Raw genomic sequence first — 25,705 nt, forward strand, 5'->3', positions numbered from 1 at the left:
CATCTCTCCGCCTCTCCTATTAGATAAAGGGACAGGCACAGAATAAGCACGTAAGTGCAGCCTCTGGCCCCCTTTTCCTTGGGGACTGAGCTGCTTCTATGATGGAGGGCAGGCTCTGGGCCTTCTAACGCAGCTCCTTGGTTACTGTTCTGCGCTGCCGTGTGTATGGAGGAAGTCCTCATGTTCTTGGTCAGGAAGAACATCTTCCCTACAAACCATTCCATTTCCCTCACTAGGCAAGAGCAACCATTTTTTTCAGGCTGGCAAGCACTGACCTGAGGAGCTGGTGCTGATTCCGGGCTGCAGAGTTGCGGAGCAGGAGGCCATGTTATTTGGAACTCCAAAGACTGCGGGGGAGGGAAGAAGGTTGGTGAGAGTACATCCACACAGAACAGGGGCGAGAAGCACTGGAAGAAAGGCCAGCGTCGCACTGTGTTACACTACTGTTTTTAGGAAAACCTTGGGCTCCTGCTTTGCAGCATGGAACCAATCATTAGTCCATGGTGTGCCTTGGGTCATAATAGCCAGTGGGCAGCCGCAGGTTGGTGGGGCTTTGAATGGACATCGATTCCAGCCAAGCCCTTCTCGTTCGTGACTGCTTCATAGAGAGGGCACTTAAAACCTAGAGAAGTTAAATGATCTCTCAAGTTCACACAGTTAATCCTTATATTTGTTTTCATGTTCTTTCTCATGATAAAGATATAGATATAGCTATAGGTAGATACACTTTACCACATAGTCCTTTCCATAGGGGACCCACCAGAGGAATCAGCATAGAAGTTGAAGTTCCAGTGAAAAAGTCTTGGGCTGCTTGGCCACAGGAAGCCCTTCTAGGAAGGCATGGGGATGGCAAATGCCGGTGGGGCCGTTCAGCTCCAGCGTGAGATGTGGAGGGGTCAGGACAGGGAGGGGCTGTGAGCCGCGAGCCACATACCTGATCCTGCAGAATAGGCATTGGTGTTGAGCAGGGATGAGCTCTGGGTTGTGATGTTGTTGTGATAGGTGCCCATGGAGGACCCCGCCGGCAACGTGGAGGACCACACGTGGGAGGGAAGGTTGGCATCCAGGATGGTTGTATCATAGGTGCCAGACACTGAAAACATATGCACACCCCAGTGAGACAAACCCATTCTCCGCGCTGGGGGAGCTCCAGTGGGCTTGGTTTGCCAGGACTTTCCCAGTTTAGCCCTGAAGGTCCCTAGTCCTGGCAACTCCCTCAGTCTAAGGAAACTGCAGGAGCTGGTCATCCCACTTCTGTCTGAAATCTTGTTGCTGGTGAAAACCTGATCTCTTGGGTCAGAAATTCTTGTTGGCTCTTGATGAAATTTGAAGTAGGTAAATTTTGCTCTAGGGTCCACCCATTTCTCCTCCTAAGCCCCCCTCACCACCTCCCAGTGCACTGTCCCCGCAATGGTCTCTCTCTCTCTCTGTTGCTGACCCCCCTTCACAGATGCCATGGAGCTACGACTCCTTTACAGTAGAATTCCAGACAGCAGTGCAGGAAGGGAAGTCCTCAGTTCCGAGGCCGCTCTGTACCGGTGGCAGCCTTCTCCTGTTGAATGCTCCTTAAACATTTCTTTGTGCCAACCAGGCCCAAGGGGCATGCTGTTACCCTGAGTGGCCTTGGGCGCATCTCAAATCTGAAGCCAATTCTGCCTATTTGTTACCTGAGTGGGAGTTAGCCACACAGGTCACAAACTACTCTGAGGTTTTGGTTTTATATTGAAAAACAAAAGATGACTATCTCGAGCTTTTTTTTTGTTTTTTTTTCAGTAGTGAGAGGAAAGCTTCACCTCATATATAGCAGAACTGGCTTCTCCTCACCTCCCCCCAGGGACCTGCTGATTCATCTCTCTGCCTCCCACAGAACCCACCTTGCACTTGGCAGGCACATGATGTATGAGTGCTGAACTACACTCATCCTGCTTGTCTTCCCCTCAGTCTACCCTGCTCATTGCCTTTCCTCAGTGCCCGGTGCTTGGAATAGAGACAGTACATAATAAATGTTTATCGGGTGAGTGAATGAAGGACAGAAAACACTACAACTTTCCCCGATATTCTTCTTTTGGGGAACCTGGCCAACACATTCCCAGGACATGTCAAGAATTTCCTGGGAGAATCTCTAGGCTCTAGAGCCAGACGATGGCCTGCATGCGGGAAGGCTGATGGAGGTGAGGTGAGGAGGATGCAGTCCACGTTTCACGCTGCAGGAAGAGCAATGCTCAGGGTTTTGCGAAGGCTCCACTGCATCCTGAAAAGCCTGCCCGGGCACACCTGCACCTTATTCCCTTCCTTCCACAGCAGCCTGGGGCTGAGGGGCTTACCTGACTGGGAGCTTGCTGTCACCACCTTGGTCTCCACGGTGCCTTTCTTGGGGATGGGGAGTGTGTTAGAGGAATTCCGGGTGGGGCTCACGCTTGCTGAGCGGCTCCCCTTGAGCAAACGCTTGACGTCATCCAATTCTGTCCCTGAAAGGAATCCCCCAGTTTTTCATTAGGCTTGGGATTCCTTCCCAAGTCCGTGAGTGGTGAACATTCACGGCACCCTGAGCCCCAGGGAGGACGAAGCATCCACTTCGCCTTCTGGGACATTTCTGGTTAGCCTTGTCATTTCTGCATTTTGCCAATTTATAGCACTGATTAACCTGGCACTTTGTAATGTTAATGGCCTCATAAATCTAGTGGCTCTACAAGGAGGTCAAAGTCCTCAGTAGATATTTCCTAATTAGACATCACAGGGAAGATTCTGTGGCTGGAAGACCCTGTCATCCTGGATCGAGGGGGAGCATTCACACCTGGGATAGCCAGAGAACAAGACTCCTTGAAACAAATGATTCGGCGGTGGTCTCATCCCGGGCAGAGGCTGCCTCGGGTGTGGGGTCTCTGACCTTTATGCTCTGAAGTGTCAAAAGAAATGTGTGTCCCTTAACTCTTAAACATTACGCTGCTCTCCTGTGAATTAATTTCCAGACCCGCTGGCTGATAGGATTTGCGATGAGGAGATTCAGTGGAGTAAAACACGCTGTGCCTCCCAAGGTGGCAAAGAGGAGAGGAGGGCGGCATTGTGCAAAGGCAACGTGTGAGAGGAGGCATTTGCTGATGACATGTGCCGGAGGACTGCCAGGCACCCCCGCCCCTGAGAGCTCCCGACTGTGCTCAACAGCCCCCTCCCCAAGCCTGGAAAGACTCAGGTGAGACCGTGTCAGGCCTGGAGTTGGATCCCAAGGCCCAGGCTCTGAGCTCTTGGGACAAGTCCCAGTCTCTGCTTCCTGAGCCACCCAAGCCAGCTCTTTCTCTTCCTGGTCTTTGTTCTTGGCTCCCACCCACCCACAACAGGAGTGCCACACGGTCAACAGAGACAAGGGAACCCCTGACATCTGAGATAACCAAGTTCGAACTCTCACACTTCTGCCTTCTCTGGAAGGTGAGAAGGATGTCAGACCTCCTTGAGTCCCCTCCTGCTCCTTTTCCTTCAGGTGTACCGAAACTTCCTCCCATGTCTCTGCCCACTCGTCTCGCTGAGACCTTCCTTCAGTCTCCCTTCAAGTGACTGACTAACCCGGGAAGACTCCTCTGGCCCTGACTCCCTCTGTCCCTGAGCTGTCATGGCCGGTGCTTTATTGTCCGTGAACTACAACGCAGCAGGGACCGGGACTTGCTCAGCTCCTCACCCCTGCACGCAGCCTGGGGCCCCTGTCACAACCTTAGACATGTTGTTTATGGCACGAGTGGCTGCGCACACACAGCGGGAGCCCTGGACTCTTGGGTCCTTCCCAGGACGGAAGCACTTACAGCGGGTAGATGGGGATGCGCTCTGCAGTCGGACTCGGATCTCGCTCTCTGTACAGGGAAGAGATGGAACAGCTGTGAATGAAGGAGCTGGGCTCACAGTGCCCTACACTGAGCTCTGGGCTGCACATTCATCTTTGGGCTGCTCTGTGATCCGGGGACAGAAAACCTAGGTGTGCCCTGGATGAGTGCTGCTTAGAAAGAGGTGTCCTCTCCTTACCCTGGATCACAACTGCACTCCCCCCGCCCGCTCCCACCCCACCAGCCGCTGAGAGCAGGAAACCCCAGGCTGAGCCTGGAGGTGCCATCATAATCGATAATAACCGACCCCTTTTCTAGGGCCCTGGAGAAGGAAATGGCAACCCACTCCAGTATTCCTGCCTGGAGAATCCCATGGACAGAGGAACCTGGTAGGCTGCAGTTCATGGGGTCGCAGACAGTCGGACACGACTGAGCGACTCAGAACAACTTCCTAGGCCCCACTCCTCTTTACCAGAACCAAGCTGCTCTCCTGTCTCTAGGGTTTCTCAGCCAATAGCAAGAGAATTCTAGTGTTTCCTTAGCCATCTTGGCCTCTTTAGGGCAGCAAGTGGGTGATTTAACATTCTAAGTTTCAACATCAATCAACTATCAAGTTATGCGTGGTTGGTATGTGCCTAACTTTCCAGGCCCCTGGGAGGCTTAGACTGGCCCTTATGAATGCCCAGGGCCTAGGAATCCTGCCTTCAGCACTGCCCTGACACACTTCTTGCCACCTTCATCAGATAAATCAAGGGCAGCTTTCTCCAGGACCACATTCCCTCCTAGGGCCTTATCCACAAGCAGTTGTGGAGAGTGTAAAACTCTCGCAGAGAACTTCGTCCCCTGGAACAATGCAAAAGAGGGGCTTGTGCTCATTTTTTTTTTTTTTTTGCTGTGTAAATGCAATTACAGGACAACTTGTTAAAGTCACCCAGGAGACTGGGCGTGAAATGAGATGTGATGCTAGCACCTTCAGACAATCCACAGCAGAGCGAACCACTCCACACGCTTGCTAGACTGCTGTTAAAAGCCCACCCTTCCCAAAGGGGACCCCCAGGTGCTACAGGCTCCTTGAGGGCAGAAACCGTGGCTTATTCATTCTTTACTCCTCACTTTTCCTGGCTCATGTCTGGACACATGTTAGATGCTCAGAAAATACTAATTGGATGAATTGAACTGAACCCAGTGACAGAGATTACCTCGTGTTTGGCTCCGTCCTCTGGTTGAAGAAGATGCTGAGAAACAAAGAAAAGTAATATTAGGCATATATGAGAGGTGGCATGCTAAATATCTGTGACATGGAGGCAGACCTATTTGGGTGGGGAGGTTGTTTTCATAGTGCATTTATATCCAGATAGAAACCTTTATGGATGGTGGATGTTTAATAAATGATGCCCACATGGCCAAAGGGAAGAGAAAATTATGTAAGCCCCAGTGTGTTTAGGGTGTTAAGTTAGCAAATGAATGTTAAATTGGCTCACACTTAGAATGTTAACTAAGGTAATCATGATCCATTTGGACTGGTTGATCACATTGATTAAATGTATCAAAAGACTGCCAGGTCTTTCCTTTAGCTTTTTTTAGAGACTGTCTTGGTTTTTGCACTGTAGGCAGGTAAATAAATGAAATTATAATCACTCATATCATCAATTCTTACGCACAGTGGGAACCCAAGACTGTGGACTCAAGATTTAAGATCCCACCTCATGTTTCATTTGGTTAAAACGTGCCCCTTTAAGGCTGCTGTGGTAGAGGTGCTGGGATGCTTGATATTTGTGCATCCTCACCCCTACTCCCCTTTGTAGGAAGGTCTCTGTGGGTCCTGTGGAAGGGAAAACGCTATGATTGTTGCCTGGCCTTAGGGCTTATCTGCCCAAGCCTGAGCCTTGTATGAGAAGCTTGCCATTTCATGAGCAAAGACTTTTGACGGCAAACTGATACGTCTGACCATCCATCCCCTTAAGAAGCTTTAGGATAAAGAGCTGAGAAAAAGAGGTCAGCAGAGGTCAGACTCTTCTAGAAGAAGCCACTTAACTCATGATGCTCCCTCTCCATCCCTGCCAGGGTTGACCAACCATTTCTTTAGAAAGTAAGGATAGGACATACCAAATTCCTTCCGAGGATACTCGGGGGAAGAGTTGCCACTGGAGCTCCCTGGAGAAAGGACAAACAGTACAAATAGCCACTTAAACCCAAATAGCTTCCGAGAGGGTGGGTCCTTTCTGCACCTCTGCAGCCTGGGTGTTCAGCCCAGGATTTAAGCACATTATGCCCAAGGGACTTGCTTGCGGCACTTCCTTCTGGTCACTGATCTACTTCGGTGGGACGAGGTCTGAACAAAAAACAACTGTTTCATTTCCTTTTTGTTTTCACTTCCTCAACTCTGCCCTATGCAGTGCCGACGCCGATGCCCATCTCTGATCAAATGAACGTGCTGTCGGCACCAGCAGTTCTCTGACCTTGTGCGGCTTGTTCCGGAGGTGGGGCTTGTTATGAAGAGACCAGTGCTGGCAGAGCAGCAGGGTGCACTTGTGGTGATCCCCTCCACCTGGCCTGGATTTAGAGTTCTCCCTACCCTTGGCAGCCCTGGGTCAAAATCATTTACTGGGATATCCAGAAGCAGGATACCCTGCTTTTTCATCACCAGTACCCATCTCATTCACTATTAGACCCATTTGCACCGGGCTCGTCTGTTTTCCACTAAAACTCTAGATTTATGTAGACCACCAGGAATTACAGTAACCTTAGGAGAAGACCCCAGATGTCTTCCTCTCACCTCCTCCTTCTTGATCATGAGCTTGCCCCCTTTCTCTCTGACTTAAATGGCATTGTAATTGACTCTTCCTTTTTGTGATCTGGCTCTTCTTTGTGCATTTCCCCCCAAACTTTATCTTTCTGTGTTCTCTTCTGCTTTTGAACTCTCTTCCCTGACAAACTCCTTCAGTTTTCCAACTTCTGCTAACAACCCTTTGTGGATAACCCCACACTGGGTGTCTTGCCTTGACTTCTTCCCTGAGCCCAAGTCCTGTGTGTCCTGTTGCCTGCAAAGTAGCCCCACCAGAAAGTCATGCCAGAGGCTCTACTTTAGGACAAAATAAATTAATTCATTCAAAGGATGAGAGAAGCTACTGAGGGGAGAGAGTAGTTCTTTCTTAAAGTCTGTGGGCCCGTACCTTCATATGTTCCATGGCGGGTGACATGAGTCTTCCTCTCAAAAGTTGAGCCTGGTGAGTTGGGCAGAGTGGAGGCAGGTGAATGGGCCCTCCTGTAACTGGAGGTGGAGGCATTGCCTCGCAAGCTCCCACCTACAAGTGGGGAAAGACATAAACCCTCAGAGCACTTCATGGGGTGACATATAGTTATACTAGGTACACGCTAGTATACTAGCTTATACGCTTATACAGTTATACTAGGACACACTAGTCAGTCCTAATGAAGGAGGGCCCTGTGGAGGGGCCAGAGGCCTTCAGCAGAGCGTGACCGAAAGGGTGCTCAGAAATGGAGGTGTAATTACTGCTGCTGCCCTTTTCAAGAACCCTGAAAGGCAGGGAGGTCCTTTCTGTGTGTAGCCAAAGTGCATGGAAGTGGAGAAGCAGGATGCTTCCTAAAGACCTGGCCTGTAATTGTAGACCACTGCTGGGTGCGCTGGAATACAACCCCACATGCAAATATTTCTCCACAGGTAACGACATATGCAGCTCTTTAGCAGCTCAGCTGTTTGCATATCTTGGGTCTTCTCTCTTCAGTGTCATTCCAAGATTTAAAAAATGACTTTGGACTCACAGACTTAGAGAATGAACTTCCAGTTGCAGGTTGAGGCGGGGTGGGCAAGGGGAGAGAATGGGGAATGGAAGTAAAGGATTGTTAGGGAGTTTGGGATGGGCTTCCCTTGTGGCTCAGTTGGTAAAGAATCCGCCTGCAATGCTGGAGACCTGAGTTTGATCCCTTGGTTGGGAAGATCCCCTGGAGAAGGGAAAGGCTACCCACTCTAGTATTCTAGCCTAGAGAATCCCATGGACTGTATTGCAAAGAGTTGGACCCAACTGAGCAACTTTCACTTCATTTCACTTTGGGGTGGACATGTACACACTGTGGTGTCTTAAATGGATAAGCAACAAGATCCTACTATATAGCACAGGGAACTCTGTTCAATGTTATCTGGCAGCCTGGGTGGGAGGGCAGTTTGGGGGAGAATGGATACATTTATATGTACAGCTGAGTCCCTTTGCCATCCACCCGAAACTACCACAACATTATTAATTGGCTATGCTCCAATATAAAATAAAAAGTTTAAAACTATAGCTTTAGAGGCAATGTGCATGTATATGTGTTTTCCCTGCTTTGTTTGTTGTGTTTCGGTTGAAAGTTACCAGGAAATATTATTTCTTTGAGATCCACTGGGTCTGTGGATTTGCCCAGTGGAAACTCACACTGTCTGGGGTTGCATGTCACCGGATTTCCTTAGCACAGTAACCTAATCCTTAAGTTTCTTTTGTTGTTTTTTTTGTTGCTAATTCAAACTGTAAACCCTCAGACATGGATACCCTTTTCTAAAAGAAATGACTTAAAGAGAGTTAGTAGTTCACTGGGAAAGGAGTCACCTCTCTAGGAAGGCTTCTTAATCGTGTTATTTATATTGGGGACATAATGACAACTGATCCCTTTTGAAATAGGCCTCACAGCTCCTTGGGGCATTTGGAATGGGTGACAAACAGTGGTAATGATCCCTCTCCCTGCCCATCTATCCTTCCCCGGCCCCTCCCACCAGCAGGCACTTACTTGAGTTTATGTAGCCGCTGCTGCCATGCGTCAGGCTCTGTTTCTCCAGCCGGCTCCCTCCACCCAGAGATCCTGTTTTAGCATAGCCATTGCTGGTCCCCCCTTCTGCAGAAACGAGGAGCAGGTGACTTTACAAGTGGACTCAGCAGCCCCTCTCACCCGCCTTCCCTGGCCTCTCACCCACGACCCTCTTGGTTTGGAGCCCCTTTCCCACCGGATCTCATTTTGTTTGTTTTTGATACAAATGTCAAGAGCAAATATTCTACCCACAAGAAAGTTTCCAGGGTGATTGCTGATTAGGATAATTTAAATATTAGAAAAGTCAGCAAGTGATGAAAACTCCTTGAGGCCTGGGCCCAGGTTGGACTTTTATGAATGCCTGGCCAGTGCCCTGGACCTGGCAGCCACTGGAAGTGTCAGAGGGCCGAGTGCCAGCGCTGTGAGGATGGTGTTTCACCTGGCAGCCCATCACACTCCAACCTGTGTGTGGATGCGGAGGCTTCCCATCCCCTCCTGAACCAGGATTCCCAGGAGGTGCAGGGCTAGCTCAGGGGCTTGGATCTCCATTATAGAACCCACTAACCCCAGCGACCTCCTGAGAGAAGAGCAGATTCAAACAGAAGCCTGACTATGGTTTCCTCCTCCTAACCTAGGCCCAGGCTGGAGAAGATTTCTGGTATTTTAGTGTCCAATCAAATCTATAGAGACAGAAACCAAATTTGTGTATTTTAGAGGCCAGGGAGAGGGGAGAGAGGATGGAAATGTTCTAAAATTAGATTGTTGGGGCCACATGACTCTATGGACGTGCTAATGACCATTGAATTACACACTTCAAACTGGTGGATTCCGTGGGATATAAGTTAAAGTCAACACAGCTGTTAAAAAAAAAGATTTCCGATATTCTGGATTTGCTGGACTGACGAGTGAGAGCCCATGAGAAAGGTTACACGTGGAGCCCTTCACATGAGCCTTAGTGAGATGCAAGTTCTCAAAATAAGTCACTTACTTGGTGGTAAGGATGTAAGTCTTGTAGTTACTGTTTCTGTGATGACTAGAAAAAGACAAAGAAAAGAGGAGATCTTACATAATGCACTGAAATTCCTCCACTTTGGCAAGGTCTTGCATCTTTCATAAGCTCAGCACATTGAGTTAGGTTCAAGGTAGATTTTTATACACTTGTGCTTCAAGGGATTTGATCTGACCTTCTGTAAAAGCAAATAGGTGCAATAACAATGGGACTTAATGTACCTAGAAAATAGGTTTATATTTCTTTGGGACCAAAAGTAGTTAGTAACCCACTGATTTGAAAAATGAGTTACCGTGCATTAATGTCTCTCATCTAACAATTAGATCTAGCTCAGGCCTGGATTCACCTTTGAAGAAGGGTCAGAACCTCAAGCCACTTTTCTCTGCACTGTCCCTTCTGAACTGTCACCCAGTCCAGCTGAGGCCAGTACATCTTCCTGGCTGATTCCACTGTGATGTGGATAATGACCTTGAACTTCTCTGTGAATTTGGGGGTATCTCAAGGGCACATAATTCATTCTAAAATCTTCAGGGCCATGCCTGAGTGTGAGGAGATGTATGAAGGAAGGGGGTTGATAAGTCACATTTGGTGCTTGGTGAAATCATGGACAGATGAATATCCAAGACAGACTTGAGAATCAGTCCCTTTGCCTCCTGAAATGGAGAAGGTGCCAAGTGCCACCGTGGTGAGGCTATGGAGGTCATAAAAGTTTTTTGTGTTTTTTAAAAACACCAGTTAGAATAAACTGAGTTAGAATAAACTCTTGCCTTCCTGAATCACTCTCTCCTCTACAGCAGCATGGGGGTTGGGTAGATTCTGAAACCATAACTGGGCCAATTTTGTGCTCTGACTGTGACCATCACCAACCACTACCTCCTTCTGGGTTGGACATCAGGTGCCCCTATTTAGCTGAGCCCCCTGTTTTCTGAAATCACACTTCTCATGCATATGTGTGTGCACAAGCCCAAGTATATGCATATATCTGGTATGTATGCAGGTATGGCTCATGAGAAGAGAAAAGAAAAGGATGAAGAAGATGATGAAGGAGATGGTGGGGCGTCACTTGGTGTGCTGGCAACTGCTCCCTCCCACACGGGTCTTACTGCTCCTACCCGTCACCCTTTCTTTCTTCACTCTGCGTGTTCCTATTAGTTTGGTTGTCTTCGCAGCAACACGGGGTTATTAAAGGAGCAGAAGCAGCATCACATGCATAAAAGGAAATGGTTGTAGAGACAAAAATGGCAGCTTGATTTGAATAATAGTCCTTGAGCGTTCACTAAACCTCTTGTTGTGTGGACTTCTGGGATTCCATGACACATAAAAATAAATTATTTCTTAACTTAAGAGTTCCAAGTCTGTGGACGCAGAGTTTTTTGTTTTTTTGTTTTTTATTGGAGATATATGAAAGTCACAGGATAGATGAAAGAGTTAGAGCTGCTAAGGGGACAGTTTAAATGTCTCTGAATTTATCATCTGGGCAGTTTCACACAAGAAATGTGCCTGTTTTCAGTTTTCAGTGTAGATTGCAACTGTGACACCAGTGTGATTCCAACTTTGTCCCAGTAATGGGGATATTATTCTTTTGGATTTCCATCACCTTGTATCCCTAAATAAGAACATGACTGAATAAACTCTAGCAAATTCATTCAACAGGATATTATGGAATCATTACAAATGCTGGTTATAAAAACTGTAACATTGAAATGGCAATTCTGGTCTTTGAAGAAAAAATGGAACACATTTCAATTACAAGTGTATTAAAAAAAATCAACAAAAGCCTTCTTAAAGGAAAAAATAAAGCCTATTTAGGAATACATTTAAAATTGTACAGTGAAAAAGGCAAAAAACTAAGAAAAAACTAAAAACAAAAAACATAAATAGAAAAAAAGATACAGTAGTTGTGGTAGAATTAGGAATGAATTATTAACTTTTTCCAAATTTTTGATTGCTTTTATAATGACATTTATCACGCTCTTACTTCTTTCAGTGACTTCAGTGCCATCCCGTTTGTTCTTCTGGGTTATGTCCATATCATCGCCACCTACAGAAAAAGCCAGAAACCAGGACTAGCCGTGTCCGTTACCACCCCTTTTCATAAGTGTAGGTCCCTACTATTCAAGCTGAGAACTAAAACTGGATTCCCATGATTCAAAGCATAATTCTTTCGTGTGCATAGATTTTAATAAGGGTCATTCCCATTTCTTGTATTAGTGTGGGAGTAATTTAATAGTTCCAGCTTGGATCCTATTCTTTTGTACTGAGATCTTTTTTTTTTTTTTCAGGGTCCAGTTGACCAGGTTGCACCCTGCTGAGCATTAAAGGTCTTACATAGATCTGGCACCCTGACATTTGACTATAAAACTTCCACTTTTTGTCAAGTAATACAATATCTCCCAAAGCATGTGGTGCTTTCAGCTAATTCATTTTGATGTATCCCACAATGTTCAGTGTTCTATACAATGCTCTGTGAATAGAAGACATTCACGCTTCATTATTTAGAGTTCAGATGTGAGAATGATGTTTGATGGGTTGAAATCAGGATAAAAATTATTATGATTGTCATACTTGTGTGGAACTTTATACTTCACAACATGAAATTTTCTCTTTAACACAACAGCCCTACTATGCTTCTTTACAGACTTATGTAGGAAAAAAAAAAAAAAACAAGAAAGTCAATGTAAAATCTGTTGAAATATGTAGGAAAAGATTTGTACAAGTCATCTGCGTTCTCCCTTCACTCTTACTCGGGGCAGAAAAAAATCACTGAGATCTTGTCCACTGTGTCCTGAAGCATGGATGGGATGAGGCAAGGCTTTAGGGGTGGGGCGGGGCTGGGCTGGGCTGGGGAGGAGCATGGTTCAGGAGACCAAGGCAAGGATCCCTGTTCCAACTGGGTGCTTTTGGCTGTAGTCACCAGTCTCAGGCTCTGCAAGGACTTGAAACCTGGCTTTCCCTGGGGTTCTCTCTGCCCAACCTTCCTTTCCTCCTACTTGATCTTTTGGGTGCAGTTCAGATTGGGATTTTAGAATTCAGGAGCAAGCTACTCCCACCCAGGACACCCCTTTCTTGAAGATCTCTCCTTTCAGCCTTTTTCTCCTGCCTGGTGACTTTATGGTCTACTTATCCACTAGGTGCAATGGACACAGGGCCTACTCCCATCATACTTTCAGGGGCCCGCAAATCAAACGGAAAAATGAACACACTCTAACTTGGAGTATATTCTTTCAAGTCTTTTTTTTTTTTTTTTAATGGAGGAAGGACATCCACAAAGGCAAAAGTATCTAGGTCGACAAAAGTCCTAATGCAGCCCGGGGTGAGCTCCCCACTGAAAATCAAGACCACGCAAGACCAACTGGTCAACTGCCTGGTGGAATCTACCGAGATCCGCACAGTTAGTGTCAGAGCCTGATCGAATGTGCCAACTCTTTGCTCACCGGGGTTTTTTAAATGCAGCTCTAGGCAAGGAATGAGGCATCATGGAAAAATTCCTGGCTGCAGCTAAGAAGACACAGATGTTCTTTGCAGGTATGTTTCCCAGAGCCGAAGAGCAGAGGCTCCATGAGCAATTTAACAGTGGAGTCCAGCTTTATCAGAGGGCCAAACCTGACTTGTGACTCTGTCTGTACTCCTGTAGGCCTATGTCCCACCAATCTACGTACAACCTGACACCCTCTTTGAAATCCACCGTTTAAGCATTAATTGCCTTTGGCATCTCTGAAGCTCCCCCCACCTCTTTTTTTTTTTTTTAATTCATCATCAGCTATGAACCAGGAGGCATTTTGGAGATTAAATGTTCACATGCCCCTGGCTGCCAGTGGGGAGCCACCTAGCATGGCAGCACCTGAATTGTTATAAACAGTTCCTTTCAGGATAATATTTCATAGCAACCTATGGAAACTTTAACTTTCCACAAGTTATCACTTATTACCATCCTTAAATGAAAGTTGCTGCTGGCAGCTATAAATTTGGATTGGCTGGGTCGTTTCCACTTATAGCCATCAAGGCAGACTGATGATAGCTCCAGTCCATTTGATAAGAGCTTCTAGGCAGCCAAACTGGCAAGTGTTTTCTTGTTCTTTCTGTACCTAAAAATATAACAAACATTTCTAGGTAGCTGCTATCTTTTTCTTAGGTCCCAATGATGAACCCTTAAGATTTGCAACAAAAAAAGCCAAGAGTTCCCTAACTTCCAGAAGGCACAAGGAGATAGCCTGCTAAGAAATCAGATGCCCCCCTCCAGAATGGGAGGGAGGGGAGCCCTTACTGCTCAGTGCTCTAGAGATAGAAGGGCCCCTGGGTGGGTGAAGGTAGATGCAACCTCTCTCTCAGCCTGGAGCTCCTACATGGCTGCATCCCATGGCCTTACACAATGATTTCTTGGGCCTGAAATAAGGAAGGAGCTCTGCTGGCTTTACCCAGACCAATAGTCAGAAATGGTAGGGATGTATCAGGAGACAAATGCCTTTCAACCAGAGCTGAGAGGAAATTTTCTGTGACTTATCAAAGCGAAAATGATGGGTTGAGGCACAAACCTGGATGGGGATCATCCCATGGGGCTACAGTTTTCCCACAGGATTTCCTTCTTAAATATTTTAAGTGCCGAGAGTTTTTAAAAAGTGTAACATAAGGGAAAGAAAAGTACATGCCCAGACTCGTGGCTGAGCCTGCCTCTCCCAGCAGTGCTTATCTGAACACCTTGCCCCAAAAGTACTACTTAACGAGAGCACAGTCAAGTAGCATAATTTTAAACTTCTGGGATGTTTGGGCCACTTTACTAGAACTGAGGATAAGCAAGTCATTCAAGTTCTCAATTCCAAAGTTATGTTAACTTCCATTCATAGTTCTAAGGGGCTGCTTCGTGGTTATTTCATAATGTTCTTTTGAAGACATAAAAATGATCCTGTGCCATTTTCTTATGTAAGAAAACACAATTCAGAATCATTTTCCTACTTTTATGAGTTTTTTTCCTTTCCTCTTCATTTAAATGGTGTCACATCGACCTAAAACTATTCCTATTGATGATGGGGTGTAACCCAGGCACAAACAAGGCCAAATTGCTGATACCAAGAGAAAACCATCTCAACCGACCTTCTTATAACAATTCACGAAACACTTGGTCTTTAGCACAAAGAAGGGAACAGAGAAGGAAATGTTTTTCTATTTTAGGAATAAATGTCCCTATCCTCTGCTAAGGAATCATAGGTATCCTTACAGCTCTTGTTACTCCAATCTTTGTACACTTTACATTTTAAAACAATAAAATAACCAAAATGTGGGAAAACCACCCACTAGCTATTGCCCTGTTAACACAGACAGGCCAAGCAGTTTGCAGGGGGTATCAACCTATCAAGCCTATCATGCCCTAGGGTTGATAGTCTCAGAGGCTTCTGTCTCTACACCCCTCTGGCAAGCAATGGGTGCCCCCACCTCTGCATTTAGCATCCTCCATTTTCATAACCAGGGCTGGGGGAGCTTGGGCCCTAGCTTGGTGATTAAGCTGCTTGTTTATAGCCATGTTTGGTTAAATCCTGCTACCACTAACAATGGCAAATGAGCCAAACCAGGCAGATGCAAACTTCTTTTGGTCAGGCATAATTTTAAAATGTGGTTAGTTCTTAGGTCAGAGCGGTTTCAGCAATCTGGGTTTCTATCCAAGCTTCAAGCAAGACTCCTTGCTTTAAGTGCCCCCATGTTAACTCTGATCAGATTCGTGGGAGTGTTTTGAAGGGGCTGAGAGTAAAGCAAGCCTTCTCTGATTTTCAAAAGGGCTCCACTGGTGGCTGTACATTTAGTTTAGTTTCAACTTAGATTTGTGCCTTAGCTCTAAGAGAAAGCATATGGGGGTAAGAGAAACGATTCTGCTCTCCAAACAGATTTCTTTAAAAAATCTCCCTACATTTTATGGAAAGAACAAATCCAACTATTAAGCTACTGATTAGCTGCTTCTCAAAGAAATGAGGCGCTAGAGGATTTGCCAACACTTCAAAAAAGTAAAGTGGTAAATTGTCAGTTAGTAGTTAATGTGGTCTGTGAGATACCTAAACTGGTAGTTCTCATCCCAAAATGAATTTATTTTGGTCTACATTGGCCTGTAAAATGTGACAGAATTTTTTTTTTCTTGTTCCAAGTTAGACTCCAGGAAGTTCCTGGATTAACTATATCATTTCAGACATTTCACTTTACTTTAGATTAGGGGTGGTAAGTGTAGAGTGTGATAAGCTCAGCCAACCCCTTGAGCTTAGTCAGAAGCTGCCAGCACAGACTCTGGGGGAGCACATTGGTGCTCAGGGGTTACTTCTAGAAACCCCCACTCAAACCCCCACTTTGATTTCTGAGCTGTTCTCTGCTATCAAGGGGAGAGGGGGAAAGTAGAGAAGGGTGGAGAGAGACAAGGAGAGAGAAACCCAGATTGAGAGAGAAGGAATTTTAAACTATTTATATTCTAAATAAAACAGTTTAACACAAGTCATTTTACAATACTGAAAACAATACCAAAGAAATTTTGTCACCAGAGTTCACTTTATCTTCACTGGCTTTTTTATTCTCTTTCCCACTGTCAAAACTTTCTTGTCCCTTTAAAAGACCTACCCTGAGTAGAACATATAAGTCAAACTAATCATTTATGATCAATTAATCACATCAACAGAACACTGGAAATTAAAGGATGTCATCTTAGATTCTCCGACAAACATTCACGTTCTCAGCGGCAAACCTCAAATTAAAGTCTCACAAGGAGCAAGAACCACCAAGTTCCTATGACTTACCTAGTTTGAGATGCTGAAGGAATCGGAAACAACTTTGAGTAAATGCCCCTTCTTTCTTCCCCTGACGTTTTCTTCTAGACTGTTTGCCGTTCCCACTTTTTTTTTTTATCCAGACCCAGCCAAGGTGTGTTAGAGCTGAGTGATCTTTCAAAAATGTTCACTTCTCTCCCCCTTGTTTCTTTCAGTTCTTTGCTTCCAAACAAGTCCTGACAAAGGTGTGTCGAGGTTTAAAGCATGACTCCACCCTTCCAATTATCTGACACTTGCAGGATTAAAAAAAAAATCTGCCTCCAGGAATCAAACTTTACAGGAGGCAGAAAGCTTCTCCAGTTTAGAGCTATGGGATTAACCATTTATGGGCCATGGGAAAAGGGAACAAAGGTTCAGCATAAAGGAAATGACCTTTTATTACTCCTCCTTACCTTTTATAGCCAGAGGACTGCCACAGCTTGGTATTCCCCTCCCTCGCTGCCATCAGATTGGCTCAGTTCAGTCGCTCAGTCATGTCCAGCTGTTTTTGACCCCGTGGACTGCCGCATGCTAGGCCTCCCTGTCCATCACCAACTCCCGGAGTTTACTCAAACTCATGTCCATTGAGTCAGTGATGCCATCCAACCATCTCATCCTCTGTTGTCCTCTCCTCCTCCCACCTTCGATCTTTCCCAGCATCAGCGTCTTTTCAAATGACTTAGTTCTTTGCATCAGTGGCCAAAGTGTTGGAGTTTCAGCTTCACCATCAGTCCTTTTGATGAACATTCAGGACTGATTTCCTTTAGGATGGACTGGTTGGATCTCCTTGTAGTCCAAGGGACTCTCAAGAGTCTTCTCCAACACCACAGTTCAAAAGCATCCATTCTTCAGTGCTCAGCTTTCCTTATAGTCCAACTCTCACATCCATATATGACTCCTGGAAAAACCATAGCCTTGACTAGATGGACCTTTGTTGGCAAAGTAATGTTTCTGCTTTTTAATATGCTGTCTAGGTTGGTCATGGAGAAGGCAATGGCAACCCACTCCAGTACTCTCACCTGGAAAGTCCCATGGACGGAGGAGCTTGGTAGACTGCAGTCCATGGGGTCATGAAGAGTCGAACATGACTGAGCGACTTCACTTTCACTTTTCACTTTCATGCACTGGAGAAGGAAATGGCAACCCACTCCAGTGTTCTTGCCTGGAGAATCCCAGGGACGGGGGAGCCTGGTTGGCTGCCGTCTGTGGGGTCGCACAGAGTCGGACACGACTGACGTGACTTAGCAGCAGCAGCAGGTTGGTCATAACTTTCCTTCCAAGGAGTAAGCGTCTTTTAATTTCATGGCTGCAATCACCATCTGCAGTGATTTTGGAGCCCCCCAAAATAAAGTCTTTCACTGTTTCCATTGTTTCCCCATCTATTTGCCATGAAGTGATGGGACCAGATGCCATGATCTTAGTTTTCTGAATGTTGAGTTTTAAGCCAACTTTTTCATTCTCCTCTTTCACTTTCATCAAGCTCTTTAGTTCTTCTTCACTTTCTGCCATAAGGGTGGTGTCATCTGCATATCTGAGGTTATTGATACTTCTCCCAGCAATCTTGATTCCAGCTTGTGCTTCTTCCAGCCTGGCATTTTGCATGATGTACTCTGCATGCTGCTAAGTTGCTAAGTTGCTTTAGTTGTGTCTGACTCTGTGTGACCCCGTAGATGGCAGCCCACTAAGGCTCTACCGTCCCTGGGATTCTCCAGGCAAAAACACTGGAGTGGGTTGCCATTTCCTTCTCCAATGCGTGAAAGTGAAAAGTGAAAGTGAAGTCGCTCAGTCGTGTCCGACTAGTAGCGACCCTATGGACTGCAGCCTACCAGGCTCCTCCACCCATGAGATTTTCTAGGCAAGAGTACTGGAGTGGCTTGCCATTGCCTTCTCCATGTACTCTGCATATAAGTTAAATAAGCAGGGTGACAATATACAGCCTTGACATACTCCTTTCCTGATTTGGAACCAGTCTGTTGTTCCATGTCCAGTTCTAACTGTTACTTCTGACCTACATACAGATTTCTCAAGAGGCAGATCAGGTGGTTTGGTATTCCCATCTCTGTAAAAATTTCCCCCAGTTTGTTGTGATCCATACAGTGAAAGGCTTTGGCATAGCCAATAAAGCAGAAGTAGATGCTTTTCTGGAACTCTCTCACTTTTTCAATGATCCAACAGATGTTGGCAATTGGATCTCTGGTTCCTCTGCCTTTTCTAAACCCAGCTGCCATGGGAATAGTCAAAATCCCAATGTGTGTGACTCGTGGTGTATCCAGGCCCGTGGGGGACCTGTGGTCAGGGTCTGAGCCTGAGCCCTAGAAAAACTATGAAGTTGACAGGATTTATTTCTGAGATCTGTTTCCCCTATATATCACGGACAAATGCTGGTGGCTTAAACAGTAAAGAATCTGCCTGCCATGCAAGAGACCCGGTTCTATCCCTGGGTCAGGAAGATTCCCTGGAGAAGGAAATGGCAACCCACTCTGGTATTCTTGCCTGGGAAATCCCATGGACAGATAAGCCTGGCAGGCTACAGTCCATGGGGTCGCAAAGAGTCAGACATGACTGAGCAACTAACACTAACTAACTAACTCCCCTATATATACCTTTTCCCTCTTTCTCTGATTCTGCCCCAACCCAGGTCAAGCTTACCTTAAGGAAACAGTGGTGAACTAATTCAAAGTAAAATGTTAATGACTGAAAATACAGAGTAATTTGGTGGCATAGGGTTCACATTTTTAAAGTAACCAGATAAAGTAATACTGACCCCACAGAATGAAGTGAGGAACAGGATTTTAGGCATTTAGCCAGCTAATAATGGAAAGAGATACTGTTGGGGAGGGTTAAGGACCTTCTTGACCCTCAAATCAGCATCCACGTAGTCTCTATACAAGCAAAGACACATATGAACTCCCAGAGGCCCTGTAACTCCAGGTACAACTCATAGGACCCTTAGACTTTTCTGGAGGGCCAATTTGCACCAATCTAGAAAGTTCTCACGAACACTGGATGGCATCTGGTTTTCTAGGACCCCCCTAAAACTACTTGAGACTCTTGGTATTGGTAATATGGGAAATCTGACCCTGGAACTCACTCAGGCAGTTCTTTGGAGCCATAACATCTTCTTGGGACCCAATGCCAAATCTGGATTCCTTGATCTGAGGCATCATTCCTGGATCCTAGAGGGGAGTTGTGGGATTCTGGTAGCATAGTATCCATGCTTGTCTGGACCATGCTACTGTGGGTACTCATACTGAGTGGACGAGTAGCAGACTACAAGCACCCCCTATGGGGTTCTCACTCATAAGCTCCCAATATTTCTGCACTGCAGTTGCTCATTTCAGAATACTTTCAATGGTCTAGAATGTGACACTATTGGGTTCTTGTCTCCTGGAATGTTCCTGACTTCCCTAAATAGTTACTCATCATGTCTGCTGTTCATCTCACAGAAGAGTATTGAAGAATCTGGAAGATGGAAAGCTTTCAGCATGAAATTAACATAACGCTGTCTCATTCATTCACTTATTCATTAATTCATGAATTAAACAAAGATATACTGGCTTTTTGGCTCTTACTTGAAGTCAGACATTGAACTGAGAATTTGGTGGTGAAATATAGATATATTTTCAGTTATTATGGAGTTCAGGGTCCAGTGGAGGCAGACAGGTCTTAAATGTATTAGTCTGCTAGGGCTGCTGTAACAAAATACCACTGGCCTTGCTAAAGATAAACAGCAAGCCCCAGATGGAGTCATTTGCCCCAACAACACAGCAAACCAAGACTTAATTGCAGTTTTCACTTTTCCTAGGAATGGAATCTTTAAGTAGACAATCCTAAATTTCCTAATCAGCACTTAGGTAATTTGCATAATAAGAACCATGCCATTCCCTTTCCACCAAAATAACGACCTGGCCTGAAACAATCTTTCTTATCTTTTGCTAATAACATCCTCGCCCACCTTCCTCTGTCTATAAAAACCTTTCATTTTGTACAGCCCCTCAGAGAGCTTCTATTTATTGGACCAGATGCTCCTTGATTCTTGAATCTTTGAACAAAGCCAATTAGACCTTCAAATCTACTCTGTTAACTTTTTCTTTTTTAACAGATTGGTGGCAGCAGTGGGATCCAGGTGAACTTCTGAAGGCATTCAGAACATTCAGGCCTGGTGCCGCATAACCCATTCTGAGTTCACTCCTTTCTCACTGTTTCCAAGGGATGTTGGCGAGTTCCTCTCTGCTAAGCTATGCTTTTTTGCATTCAAGCTCCCAATCTAATCGGCTTTCCTCCTCAGGACAAGTTTGCTTGAGCATGTAGATGGTTCTACTCAGAACCCAACTGAACTGGCAGATGGTTCTGCCTGCAGCCCAGCCTCTAACCTTTCAGACCACAGTTGCCCAGGTGGGAAATCCAGCCCTTGGCTCTGTCCCTGGATTCCACACTGAACACTGCTGATAGTTTGGTCTGCAGTTCTGTTGTGAATCCTTCCTCAGGTTTCATGTTGGTAGCTGCTGCTGGTAACTGGAGCTTTCCATTTATGTGGAAGCAGATCGCAGGCCCCATTCCTTGGGGTTTGCTGGTCCAATCCTTTCCCCAGTCCAAGGTTCCACGGGAACTGATGGTGGTGCACACAAGGCTGTCTTCTGGCCAGGACATGTGAACATCTCTTAGTTGCTGCCAATACATTAAGGTGTTTGTCTTGTTTTGTGCAGATAAAGGCTATTGCTCAGTTGGTACCTAGAAAACCAAAAGAAACTCCTGTGAGGTTTTTCACCAGATCCAGATCCCATGTTGGGAACTACTGGTGGCAGTGGTAGCCCTTTATTTGGAATCATTCCACAGTCCCCATTTTGGGGGACCTGTGGATTCAGTTCTTTCTCCACGCCCCAGATTATTAGTGTGGCTCCAAGAAACTCAAAGGCCTAGTTAAGAGCAATGGGATACTTTATATCTAAAGAGTTGTGTGAGCCACCTTATGGCACACTCATTTGCTTTATGTTTAACATCAATAGGCCCGGAATGGAAGTTGAAGATGGCAAGATTTTACAAAAAACAAGCTAGAATTACAATGGTCATTATGAAGAAAATTTCAAACAGACAAGATCATTTTAAAAGTGACCCAGCAATCCCACTGCTGGGCATACACACTGAGGAAACCAGAATTGAAAGAGACACATGTACCCCAATGTTCATCGCAGCACTGTTTATAATAGCCAGGACATGGAAGCAACCTAGATGTCCATCAGCAGATGAATGGATAAGAAAGCTGTGGTACATATACACAATAGAGTATTATTCAGCCATTAAAAAGAATACATTTGAATCAGTTCTAATGAGGTGGATGAAACTGGAGCCTATTATACAGAGTGAAGTAAGCCAGAAAGAAAAATACCAATACAATATACTAATGCATATATAAGGAATTTAGAAAGATGGTAATGATAACCCTGTATGCGAGACAGCAAAAGAGACACAGATGTATAGAACAGTCTTTTGGACTCTGTGGGAGAGGGAGAGGGTGGGATGATTTGGGAGAATGGCATTGAAACATGTATAATATCATATAAGAAACGAATCACCAGTCCAGGTTCGATGCAGGATACAGGATGCTTGGGGCTGGTGCACTGGGATGACCCGGAGGGATGGTATGGGGAGGGAGGTGAGAGGGGGGTTCAGGATGGGGAACACGTGTACACCCGTGGTGGATTCATGTTGATGTATGGCAAAACCAATACAATATTATAAAGTAATTAGCCTCCAATTAAAATAAATAAATTTAAATTTAAAAAAAAGTACACTTAAAAGCAAGAGTTCCCAAATCAAACAGAATGGAATACCTATTTTAATTAGTATGATGAAGCCTCTAAAATTTTTTGAAATTTCAAAACAGTTTCATTAAGTTTTTTTGTAAAAGACTAATGAAAAATGAAAGACACAGCCAGTATTTAAAACAACAACTAGGCCTCCCCCATTACACTCTTCTAGAAGTTCATCAAAACACTGGCCCAGAAATTGATGTTTCAATTATAAACAATGGAAAGAGACACTGGAAAAAAGATTGTCCTCAAAGGCCCTAGGCAGATTCTTCAACATCAACTTAGGTGCCCTGATATAGAATCCTCCCAAAGTTGACAAAACGAAGGGATTTTCTGGTAAACTGATGCATTATTCCCTTAAACAGCCAAGGGGGAACTAAAGTTAAAATTTATTGGGTTGTTCAATACTGCCAGAAATATTCAGTTGGTCCCAAATTAAACCTGACAAGATATTTGAAAGGATTTAATAACTTTATGATTAGAAATGTGGCCAGATTGGAAGCTGTTATTCAGGGCCTGCTAGGAATTTTTTTTTAAAGGGCTTTTCCCCTAAGCTAAATATATTGAGAGAAAGAGACATTCCAACCATAGGTGGATGGGTGCACCAATCCTTTTTTGTCAATTCTCAAACCTCCTTTATTCATTTCAAAATAGTTGTAGATATCAGGACATTAGGAACACAATTGTCTGGTAAATATGCCCCCCAAACTCCATCTTGGAGAAAATTTGGATACCTTCTCTATGAATTTTCTACCCTCATCTTCTCTAGAACCTAAGAGCCATTCTTTGAAATACACATATTTCTCATCAGAAAAAAAAATGGGGAAGAAGTATTTGGAAATTGGGAAGATTAAAAAAAAAAGCAAAAACTCAAGTGTCTTCTCCACAAATATGAGTTGCTATAAGATCTCTGCTGGCATGTCTATGTGTGTCTATATGTACATGTTATGGATGTGTGATACTTTGTACCTATGGCTGCTATTGCCAAAAATAATTTTGCAAAAGAGCTGTATTTAATTTGTTTTAAACTCAAGTGCTTATATAAACTAAGAGTTGGGTATTCCACAACTCTCAGAATATAGAGACTAACCCAAATGTTCATTTTTAAGTCCATGTGATCTAAAATTAATCTTTCATAAATAAAATCTAGTTAAAGTTTGTTGGTTTAATTAAAACAGACATGTCTTTAGAGTTATCAGCATTAAATATTAACACTTTTTATTCTATATTTGTTTACAAATTTATCAGTAAGAAAAATAGATATAATGAAGTTCAGATAGTACAAACCACTTTTGGGACCAAATGATTTAGTTTGGGAAAAGAGTTTATAAACATTTTAACAATTATATTTTCTGGCATATGTACTTAAAACTAACTTCTAAAATATTTTAGTAAATTGGAACCTTAGAGTTTTGGTAAAGTAAGGTTAATGATAGAAATTCACTGAATAGAGTGTTTCAAAAAAACTAAAATATTATTTATTGAACATAGGTTTATCTATTTTGGGCTTCTTTTTAGAGGAACTAAAGGTAAACTTGGTTCTGTTAGAAAACACGTCCTTTTTTCACAGTGAAAGTTTACATTGTGAAGAAGCACGTTTTTAGAAATAATGAAACATATTCACAAATTTGTCAATCTAAAGAATGCTGGTATATGAGACAGTGTAAAATTGTTTACATCCTAAATTTTCACTAGAAATTAAGGGTTTAAAATACTAACATTATTAAAGCTACTGAAAACAAAAAGCAAAGCATCTCCATATGCCAGGAAAGTAGATTGTGTTTCTGGCTAAGAAAAGGAATGAGGATTGAAGATGCATTTTTGTTAAGAGGAAGTGAGAGTAATTTTGTCTAAACTAGAATATCTGTTTATTTCAGAGAAAGGGAAGAAAATGAAGGACAGAGTAAATGTATACAGAAAGAAAGGGAAAAAAATTATTGCACCTCATGTAATCAAACTGGTTAAAATCCAATTTTTACTATAAGGGTTTTAAAATTTAAAGTTTAACATCATAGTGTATTTATGTTAAAGTAGAACTTAAATTTTCTTTCATCTGCTAACTAAATAGTTAAGAATTGTTTTATATTGATCCATAATCCTGTTTAGTCAAGTGTCCAACCCTTTGGACATTTCTGACAAAGTTTCCAAAATCAAGTTCCAAAAATGAAGTCTTTCTGATCTAGAAAAAACTTTGGGATTTTTCCAGAGGGCCCCTGGAACATCCCAAAAGATTTGTTAAACTAGTTAGACTTTCTTCATATATTAAATTACATGAGAAGCATTGCCAGATAAGAAGTAACATTAAGATCTTTTTTTTTTTTTCTTAATGTTGTGTCTTCGGAGGTAGATGCTGTAAGTGTTCCAGAAATTATGTTAAATTCCTGGAAGTCTAACGCAGCCTGGTATAAAAGGTCATCTGTCATCAAAATCGAGGCTCACACTAGAAGGACTGAACATGATATCAGGGAAATTCCCTGGCTGATTTTCATGCAAGGGCAGCAGCAATAGAATCTATAGCGATTGTGGCCCTTGGGGGTGAGGCCCATTCTGCTGCTGCAGAAAATGACCCCTCGTTGCCTAACTTCTGACATTCGGATGTCCTTGTAACATGGCAACAGTCTGCTCTTGAATTGGAGACATTAAAATGGGTAAACAATGGCTGTAAACGAAATGAACAGAAAGGGCTGTGGGGGAAAAAAAAGGCAGTGGCTTGGTTCTTCCTGGTTCCCTGGCAAAATCCATTTTGTTTTCAAATTTCTTAATCCACAATAGGGAAAACTTTTTATTTGTCCCCAGAGGCCTCAGAACTCCTCCTTCTGGGTCCTTGGAGTGTATCTACCTGGACTTTGCTCAGTTGTCATTTAGTACAGGTGATCAATATGTTTTTGTTGTTGCATGTATGGTTTCTGGATGGGTTGTAGCCTTCCCTTCTTGCACCTTCATCAATAATCAGGCCAAATATAATATAAACAAGTTAGCTTCACTGAGATTATGCTTGGGAAAAATATAAAGAGAAATATGTTTGTGCCTGAATAGATATTAGATTCTAGCCCTGTTAATTATCTTTGAGGTTTTGTTATATAAATGTAAACTAGACTGAATCCTGAATTCTGCTGCTGCTGCTGCTGCTAAGTCGCTTCAGTCGTGTGCGATCCCATAGACAGCAGCCCACCAGGCTCCCCCATCCCTGGGATTCTCCAGGCAAGAACACTGGAGTGGGTTGCCATTTCCTTCTCCAATGCATGAAAGTGAAAAGTGAAAGTGAAGTCGTTCAGTCCTGTCCGACTCTTCGAGACCACCTGGACTGCAGCCTACCAGGCTCCTCCATCCATGGGATTTTCCAGGCAAGAGTACTGGAGTGGGGTGCCATTGCCTTCTCCAGCAGACAGGACTAAGAATCACCAATTTGGGAGATTCTCCTCACCTGAGACCTTCTAGCTTCAGGCTGAGACCTCTTCGTGGCTGTTTGATGGGGGTGGACCCAGTCCTTTCTGTTGCTTTGACAAA

The 25,705-nt window shown here is 44.2% G+C and overlaps 1 protein-coding gene across 2 annotated transcripts in view; it reads right to left on the bottom strand.

Moving 5' to 3' along the window:
* The window catches only part of COL17A1 (collagen type XVII alpha 1 chain), a 46,875-nt gene extending 30,373 nt beyond the window's left edge, over positions 1-16,502 (bottom strand). Inside the window, 11 exon segments of one of the 2 annotated variants that reach the window (NM_001101980.1) lie at positions 276-347; positions 935-1,093; positions 2,325-2,468; positions 3,792-3,839; positions 5,009-5,044; positions 5,916-5,963; positions 6,983-7,114; positions 8,589-8,693; positions 9,595-9,639; positions 11,594-11,656; positions 16,380-16,502. In NM_001101980.1, coding sequence (NP_001095450.1) covers positions 276-347; positions 935-1,093; positions 2,325-2,468; positions 3,792-3,839; positions 5,009-5,044; positions 5,916-5,963; positions 6,983-7,114; positions 8,589-8,693; positions 9,595-9,639; positions 11,594-11,645 — 841 coding nt within the window. In that variant the 5' untranslated portion in view covers positions 11,646-11,656; positions 16,380-16,502. 2 annotated transcript variants of the gene reach the window in all.
* Between the last annotated feature and the right edge of the window lie 9,203 nt (positions 16,503-25,705).

Source organism: Bos taurus, chromosome 26 (genome assembly GCF_002263795.3).
Source record: "Bos taurus isolate L1 Dominette 01449 registration number 42190680 breed Hereford chromosome 26, ARS-UCD2.0, whole genome shotgun sequence".
Classification (NCBI taxonomy): Eukaryota; Metazoa; Chordata; class Mammalia; order Artiodactyla; family Bovidae; genus Bos; species Bos taurus.